The 9,359-nt window shown below is 39.3% G+C and overlaps 1 protein-coding gene across 1 annotated transcript in view; it reads right to left on the bottom strand.

Annotated features, from left to right (window-relative positions):
- Positions 1-1,275: 1,275 nt before the first annotated feature.
- SLC49A4 (solute carrier family 49 member 4) overlaps positions 1,276-9,359 on the bottom strand; it is a 91,730-nt gene continuing 83,646 nt past the window's right edge. Inside the window, exon 9 of the mRNA XM_060010764.1 lies at positions 1,276-3,101. Coding sequence (XP_059866747.1) covers positions 2,986-3,101 — 116 coding nt within the window. The 3' untranslated portion in view covers positions 1,276-2,985. The remainder of the gene's footprint in view (positions 3,102-9,359) is intronic.

Here is a 9,359-nt window from a genome sequence, read left to right as displayed (position 1 = left end):
ACCAGGGACCACATTAAGAAATGCTTCTTCCCATCAACTGTGAAATATTCACGGATAAGCCACAGGGAACTTACACTGGAACATGTCCTTACCAATTAATAATGCTGTTGACTTGGTTTATGAGGACTGAATTATTCATCAGAAACTTTTCAGATCGCGTCACTCACTGCAAGCTAAGACTTAGAGATGTTAGAGCACCAACGGGATAGCGATGAAGAAAAAAAGACAGATTTTACTTAGAAATCAAGCAATCACCTAATTTTAACAGTATCTTACTCTTTAGCCCCATCGTTTTTGAACATGAAAGAGTATTCACGAACACCCCAAAATGTCCAAATTAAGCTGCAATTCTCTGAGGTAGAGAAAAAAAGACTGCTTTGAGAGTCAGAAGATGTGGGTTTTAGTTCGTTTTACTTTTGTCATTAACTAGGATTGTGACCTTTGGCAAGATCCTTTACCTCTCTGGGGCTGTTCCTATAAATTTTAAAATGAGTGCTTGGACTAGTAGAGGGTTAAGATTTTTTTCAATTATAAAATTCATTAGGACTCTTTAATGTTTGTTTATAGAGTGCAAAGATTATGGCTGGTCTTTTGATGCACGTGAGAAATACAAAAGTAAAAAAAAAATTTATGACATATACAGGTAGGTAAATAATGTGTAATCCTCCCCCTGCCCCTAGAAGATTTTGGTTCTCTTTCTATCAGGTTTGGTACATGAAATCTTGATCATTTAAAACAGCTGCAGCTTGTGATTAGAACAATTATCTGCTGGAGGGGTTAAGCGGATGTAAGTGAGACAAATGGACACCTCTCATCTCAACTCATCTCATCTCACGTATGCTAAAAAGAGTGGTTGGTGCCTGGTACAACGCAAGAATTTAAAATCACTACCCATTTGGTCTGTCTTTGAACTAATCAGTCATTTAGGTAATATTTTTTAATGTTATTTTTCACTATGTGTTAAAAGTAGAATTAACCATAATTAAAATGCTCTGTATGAGAAGTTTTATAGCAAAGTTTTATATAGGAGAGTCCTCAAACACAACAGTTCTGACTAAAACCAAATGCATCGTAATTCGTCCCTCACCTTTCTAGATTCATTCTAAACAGGAAGGGGTGGTGGTTATTTTAGCACCTGGGTCATGGACTATTGATACCTGGACTGGCTGGCTTTCAATTATCCTTAAGAATTCTGCTTTGCTTTCCTTTTATTTTTATTTGAGAAGAACGACAGAGTTAACAGGAACTAAGCCTAGCTTTCACAGGTTTTCTTCTTCTCTTTAGCAAGTTCCTCAGGTCTTTCAGTTCTGGCTGCTAAGTTATTAGCAGGGTGGTTCTAAAGGGGGATGGTCTAAAGGTGACTGAAGACAGATGTTAAATTTGAGGGTTTTCTTACTTTCCAGGTTGCACAATTTCGGATCTTAGAAGGCCTGACGGTAATAGCATCCTCCTCTAGGACCGAGGTTAGTAAAAGCATAGCCTTCAACTTACCAAGGGGGAAAGGAGGGGTATCTGGGACTGTGTGTGATGGTGTGTGCGAATGTGGTGGCGATGAGTCAATTAAGTGCTGACCAGGTCCCCTTAACCATACTTCACCACCTTGGCTAATAGAAGGAGCTGCCTTACACTCTGCTGTCCAGAAGAAGACAAATAAAATATATATTTAGCTGACAGTGAAGATACAATTTCAAGTGAGTAAAAAAGGAGAGAGGGGGTTGGAGGAAGCTGAGAACAATGAAGATAAAACATCATTCTTCACTTTTTGAGAAAGTGTTTGATTTTCCAGCATGAGGGGAATTATGTAAATCTGAATAGTGGTACCATCATAACCCCACCAGAGCATATTTTATGTCATAGTGAAATACACGTCTGAGAGCTGTCCAGTGGGTATTATTTTTGAAAAAGCTGTCATCCACAGAAGGAAGGCAGGTATCGGCAAAATACTGCCCTCTCAAATATACACTCTATATAGAACTGAATATTTTATAACCTGAATTGAGATACAAGAAAGTAATTCAGAAATCACTCAACAGAGCTGAAAGTTTCAATGCTATAAATTGTTATTTTCAAACAAGGGTCATTTAATAAAATGCAACCTTGGTAAGCAACAGCTGGTGCTGGATTTTCCATCCCATGCCACCACATATATATCTGCCCGAAGACACAGGATGTTCTATGGGATCTGTCATTTCACTTTTAACAAAGTGCTAAATTGGAACAAAATTACATTTTTCATACAGCATTTAATGCGACTGTATTAAACATTTAGTCACATTTAATATAATCATTTAAGAGCCTAGCAGATGAAATTGTATTTCACAGAAACAAGGATAAGTTAAGATCGAGACACAAAGTAAAGTATGTGCTCTGCGGTCACTGGAAAGCACTTGATCACCATAATTAAGGTGGCCAAAGGTTTCCGAGCTAATTAGAAATAAGGAGTCATATAAGAAATGGCTTTATTTGAAAAAAATGTAGTGTACAGGTGGCTAATATCTATCATTGATACACCTCTTGGCTATTTTATAATTAAAATCTGATATAGGGTTTAAACTTCTTTAGAAGTTAGTGGCATTTCTTCCTTTTCTGATATGTGGCTTAGGGAAGGAGTTATCTTCATGTAATAGACACCCTTCATTTCTTTTCATAGTTACAATTAATCAGTAGTTTAGCACTGGCACAAAACATAGAGGGAATTACCTAGGTAGTGCTTTCTGTGTAAGACATCACACTTCTAACCCCAGACTCAGGCACACGTATGCCATTGATACAGTTTTTAAATACACTATTATCACTCAAGTTCCACATTATTATTACCTAGCAGTAATTAAATTAATGTGATCATCTGTAACCTAACAAAACCTCTGAATGAAGTTTCTCTCTTCTCCTTTTTTTTTTCCTGTTAGATGTGCAAGTCCAAGCAAATGTGCAGTATGCAGTATTGATTTCCAGTCTCTTTTTAAAGACTCCTTCAAGTCTGTGCTATTAAACTGAGACAACCACATCAAGATAGAGTCTGTCATAGGATTCCCTGAAGCACAGAATAAGGAGGAGACTGAGCAAACACGACCCGGGAAGGCACCAGTTGAACCAAGACAACTCTGTAAGACAAAAACATGCAGTTGTAAGCATTCATGTGTCACCAGCAGAACACCACCTGTATGCTGCTGGGAGCAACCTGCTTTGCATTCAAAAGCACTTATAATAAATGTGCCCTGGGAGGCCTGAAAACCGGCTTTCAATAAACAGTGACAAATGTGGAGTCTAAGTGATGCATGTAATATGTTACAGGGCTTTCCTGTGGAATATTTTTAATCAGTATTGTTAATGACTTTTCATCAATTTAACCCAACTTGACTTTGGTGGCCAAAAAAAAAAAAATCTATTACTTCAAAGAAAGAAAAATCAATCACCTTTAAATGTTAGTTTGTTTTTAAAGTGCCCCCTATCACCATCACTCTTGTCCTTGTTTAGAAATATCTGATGGATTAGAAAGACAAACAACAAAATCACCTGAATTTTGAGATAACACTTTTAAATTTTTTTGGAAAGAAATATCTAATTCTCAGCAAAAAATCAAGTAGTAATCACTGTAAAACAGAGTAGAAAATACATATATATATATAATAAGTAAAATGTAAAAAATGAATCCTAAATTCTACTCTCAGAGAAACTACTGTGAATACTTTGGTTTCTTTCTAGTCTTTTTTTCCTACTAACGTAACGGTTATGTATGATGCCAATTACCAGAAGATTTACAGGAATCATCTAAACAGGCAATTCAAATAATGTTGTTTTTTAATTTAATGGAATTGAGAACGTGCTTCTTCAAAAATGCTCATTCACGAATTCAGGACTCTCCAACAGGCCAATCCTGGGCCTCTTGCTACCCGAACACACATGCTTGCCCTGCCGACTGTGCTGTCTCTAGCTGCTTCCTCTGGCTCCGGGGGCCTTGGAGCCAGGCATCTGTGCAGCTTCCTTCTATCCCAACCCCCTCTGTCAGACTTGAGGCTTCCAGGCAGAAGTGAGCAGCTTCTTGGCATAAAGGGGCTGGCGGGGGGGGGGGGGGGTGGCGGATAACGTCTCTAGTTTAATATCCATTTAGCAATTTCAATGAAAAAATAAAAACACAACAAAAAATGAAGGAAACAGGTTCCCTGGTACATTTTTACCTTTGGGCACTGCTATAAGTTTATATTTTCCCTCTGTGCTTCTACAGAATGCTAATACTGCCTTAATCTTCAAAAATCATCCTAAAGATTTCTATGCTGCTGCTTTAGATTAATCCATAATTCATATGGCTAAAAGAGCAATTTATGCTCAGGAACGGAAATCAGAAAACCAACCAGTAAGAAAAGGTGCTGAAGTACGTTTTTTTCCTATAATATGTTCGCAAAAGCAGCCTCCCTAACCTCTCAATTTCTACATTTTCAAAGTCAGACATGCTATTCTATAGCACAGAACAAAGAAGTATATTTCAATGGTATTTTCATGCAAAGCTGTTTTCTGTCCTTTACTTGGACTGACTAGAATCTAAACACTCAGAAACGCTGTGATCTCTGGGATCTTGTCTTTATTCTAATATTCCCTGAAATGACGCACCAAGCATTTTCTGCTTTTATATTAACCATAAAGCCTCTGGATTTCTGATGATAATTTTAACAAGCGAAAAGAAGCAGTGAAAAAATACGAAAAGAAAAAGTAGTAAAATAGAGATAACAGCGTACTGTTTATACTAAAACTGAGCGTCTTTTACTGTAAGGTCGCATTTTAAGCAATATAAGAAAGTATGGCACTTGAAGTCTACAACAAAGGTGTTTCCTAAACTTTAGAGACTATTTCACAGGGAGCTAGAGCAACACACATGCAGCAACAATCAACTTGTCCTAGCTCTCCTTAAACCTAGAAATCAGTCAAATATTGCCAAAGCAGACCTTTATTTCATCAGGATTGTAAAACGATTCCTTCTACCTGGGTTCAGATGAAATCTCTAAAAATAACTCAAAATTGCTCTTTAGTGTCATGGTTTGTTGGTTGGTTGTTTTTCACTATTGTGCCTCTCTCTGAGAAGTCAAATCCACCCTTCACTAAGTTCACCTGGCTTAACCAGCTACCAGTGTTCTTTGAAATTTTTGCCTTTTTAGAGGGAAAAAGGTCAGGGATGGAAATCTCTGCATGTCCCCACTGAAAACCATTCACATAAACCACACCTAAGGGGCTCTAATGTGCAGGAAATGGCTTGCTTAAAAGTTCAGTCTGGGGGCTTCCCTGGTGGCGCAGTGGTTGAGAGTCTGCCTGCCGATGCAGGGGACACGGGTTCGTGCCCCGGTCTGGGAAGATCCCACATGCCGCGGAGCGGCTGGGCCCGTGAGCCATGGCCGCTGAGCCTGCGCGGCCGGAGTCTGTGCTCCGCAACGGGAGAAGCCGCAACAGTGAGACGCCCGCGTACCGCACAAAAAAAAAAAAAAAGTTCAGTCTGACTTGGCAGAGCAAAGTTGGCTGTGGTCCTTTGGAGCCCAGTGCCATGACGTAATTAAACCAACAGAGTCCTTACCCATCGAAATTTTCTTTTGTATCTTTTAAAGTGAGCACAGCTTTCCAACATTCGTTCCCTTTGCCTTTCACTAGAGGAACTATAAATCCATACCGCAAGCCCCCGTGACTTGCCTCTACATTTCTGCTGGCTCTCTGCCATCTCCTGTGCTGCAGCCTGAGGACTCTGCCAATTTCCAGTGAGGTGGGTGCTATAGTTTACTCAGAGCTCTGCACCAAATGGTGAGGCTCTGCTGGGGCTGAACTAATTAGGATGAAGTACCATTCTACTTTTGACCTCATCTTTCCCTGCAGTGATGTCACACTTTTGGCTTCAAGTACTTGTCTGGTTCCAGACACTATCTTCCAGAACCAACCTTCTAGTTTCTTTGGTGATTCAACCAAAATTATGGTAATTTAACAAAACTGTCTCCATTCCTTCTCAAGAGAAGCCAGCTGACACCACAATTTCACAGTGTGATGCCCTGCTCCCTTCCCTCCAGGTTAATTATCCGATAGCTTTGACCAGCACATTGCATTATTTTACTTCTTAGATAGAAAATTACTTCTCACTAGTCCACATCTGTTGAACCTGTGCTCCTGGTAACCACTAGACAATACCTCCCTCCTCAGCACGCAATGCAGCCTCTAATTCCTGGTTGGCTACTTCAAAATGAAAGGACTGAGGTAAAACCTTTAATGTTTTTAGCCAAAGCTTGCTGCAAACCTTCTAGAAAAACAAGAACAACCAAAAATAACAGCCAATACAAACTACAAAACAAGCTACAAACTGTAAAACAGAACATTAGAATACATTTCAGAGCATATAAAGCATACAACGGCATTTCCAAATTGATTTTGTATGTGAAGTTATTAGAATAAAACATCACTGTGCTGTCTGAAATACTCGCTGAGATTCACAAAGCAAACATTATGGGAAGCAACTCCGTTTTGTAAATATGCTTATATTAAGGAGCAAGTAACTTTTTTTCAAAGTGCCCTTAAAAAACCCAAGTCAGAAAAACTCCAAGAAATCTTTGACATGGTCCAGGTTCCCAAAGCAGAGTCAACACAGGACATGGGAAACTCTGTGACCCAGGGCTCTAAATAGGCCAGTGGCGTTGGTATAGAAGCCTGTATGACATTCGCCATCGATGATGGCAATGGCCATAATCAACAAGCAACTCACCAGTGGAGCCTATCTTGCCAGGCAAGGCACTCTAATGTGGTCATTTTGGGGTTAGTCTGTACAGCCCTGAAAAGCCATATCTGATGTAGTCATCTACCAGATAGCACATGGTGGGAAACCAAAAACTCTGGTCAGGAAGTTTAGTACTTCCTTGAGAAGTGACCTAAAAAACCGCCTATCTGGGGCTTCCCTGGTGGCGCAGTGGTTGAGAGTGCACCTGCCGATGCAGGGGACACGGGTTCGTGCCCCGGTCCGGGAAGATCCCACATGCCGCGGAGCGGCTAGGCCCGTGAGCCACGGCCCCTGAGCCTGCGCATCCGGAGCCTGTGCTCCGGCAATGGGAGAGGGCACAACAGTGAGAGGCCCGCGTACCGCGCAAAAAAAAAAAAAAAAAAAAAAAAAAAGCCTATTTTTATGATGATTAAAAATCAAGCCCTCCAATCATGTCACTAATAGTTGAATTCTGACATAACTAACTTCTGGGTGAGTTTTTCAAGTTTAAAATGACTGAATTATGACATTCAAACACTGGCTCTAATGGAAGGGAATTCATTATATAAAATGTTTAGCAGACTGGGCTGCGGAACTAAAAATTTAGGAAATAATTTTATACAGTTTCCAGATTTGTAATTTAGGTATCATCATACCTCAGCTATAAGGCATGTGGACTTTTGCTGTGGGACTTTTGGGGCGAGATCAACTAATTATAAGTGGAAGAATCTCAACAGAGTTTTCATAGTTCTAGGAACTTTTTAGCCTTAGAGAGTTGTGGGGTATGTTTGTGTGTATTCATTATACGCACTGACAAATAAGCACATAAAAGCATCTCTTTAAAATAGAAGCCTAGATGTTTAAATTCCTATCATCCCCAGCTAATTATCCAGAAGGAAACAAAACATTTGGTGAGTGCCAGCTGTGCACTGGTCTAAGCTCTTTTACATTCATCTTCTCATTAACTCTAAAATGTCAAAACACACTGAGGTTCTTTTTGTCCTGAAAACCATCCTGTTCGATTAAGATTAATTTTTATTTAAAGTTTTATTTTTCACAATACTCACGGAGTTTAGGCAGAAACCTTTAACATCTACATAGATATGTATAAGAACATAAGATCAGAAACCAACCGAGAAGGGGGAAGCTTTCTCCCCCCAGCTAGATAAATCCTTGATTGTATCAGTGAGATAGAAATTAGCAGAAATGGTGCTGTTTCTTCCACTGCCTGTGCCAAAGAACCAAAAATGTCTGCTTGTATCTGGTCACTATAAATCTGCAAAATGAGGAGTGAGCACTGGCTGATGTACAGACACCAGTCTCTGTTGAACAAACTGGAAGCTGCACACTCAAGACCCAGGAGAGTGATAGAGACACTGCTTGCTGGGCACAATGGTAGGAGTGCACTGGGCTCCTCCACAGTCAGACAGCACAGGGGTAGTTCCTGCTTTAAACTGACCAATAAATACGTGTTTGTTATATTCTATAGACCACGTGCAAGAGGTCTATTAGGGGATAACATGATCTGGCATCTACTGTTGTTGTTTTTAAATGCTGGGAAGACAAAACAATTTCCATCCAACAGGAGAAACCATGCTCAGACGGGCTGCAAGGACCATTCAGCCCACCTGTGTCCATGAGGTGGAAAATCGTTTCTACAACTCTAAGGGCAACAGCCATCTCTGATACTTTACCAGGCAAAAAAAGAGAGGTACTGAGCCGCCTAGTTTCAACTATGACACAGCTGAAGTGGGTTAAAGCTGATAATGTAATAACTGTTAGGTGATTCTGTTTAGAAAACTAATGGAAGGCAAAGACCCTATACCTGGTGATGGCATTTTCCCTAATGGAAACACGTTTCCAGGAGGACAGTGAAGAGTGGTCTGACTTTATTAATATCACTTGCCTTCGAAAATGTCACTCTCTTTCATAGGATAAACCAAACGTATATCAGGTTTAGCAAAGTTGAAACCTTCTTTACCTGTATTACTGATGGACAGAAATGATCTAGTTTGTTGTTAATTATATTACAAAATTAATATATCATTTGGACGCTCTTTGCTGTTAGGTGAAAGTGCTATGTCAAAAGCTGTCCAAAACCCAGGGAGATTCTGTTTCATCAGCTTTGAACATTTCGAAAATTTTTTTTCCAGTCAAGGAGGTTATCATGGCTACTATTGCAATTATAAGCCTGTCAGAATTCCTAGAAACAATTAGGTCTCTTGGAGTGTCACATTTTAGAGCATTTCTTATATTTAAGTCTTATAAATTAGATTCCTCCATGTACAAATTATCCAAATTTACTCTATCTGATGAGTAGTTAAGAAAACAGCAACCAGAAAAAAAAAGTAGTAATATTCAATTATTTAAGACAAGGAAATAAAATGGGATATAAACCTAGTAGAAATTAAAGATTTATATTTAAGACTCACGAGTATAAAATTTAAAAAGTCTAGATGTATAAAATAAGTATAAATCCTTATTTTAACATGCAAAAAAGAAGTCTAGATAATTGTGCCCCAATTTTCTAAAATAGTGAGACAGAATTTGGACCACGGAAAAGAGAATATCAGAGAAAACCAAACAACTGCAAAACAGAGCCACTACAAACCCGCAGACCTCAACACCAGTGGGGCCTGCCTTC

Source organism: Delphinus delphis, chromosome 4, assembly GCF_949987515.2.
Source record: "Delphinus delphis chromosome 4, mDelDel1.2, whole genome shotgun sequence".
Taxonomy (NCBI): domain Eukaryota; kingdom Metazoa; phylum Chordata; class Mammalia; order Artiodactyla; family Delphinidae; genus Delphinus; species Delphinus delphis.
This window is presented reverse-complemented; position numbering and strand designations above follow the sequence as displayed.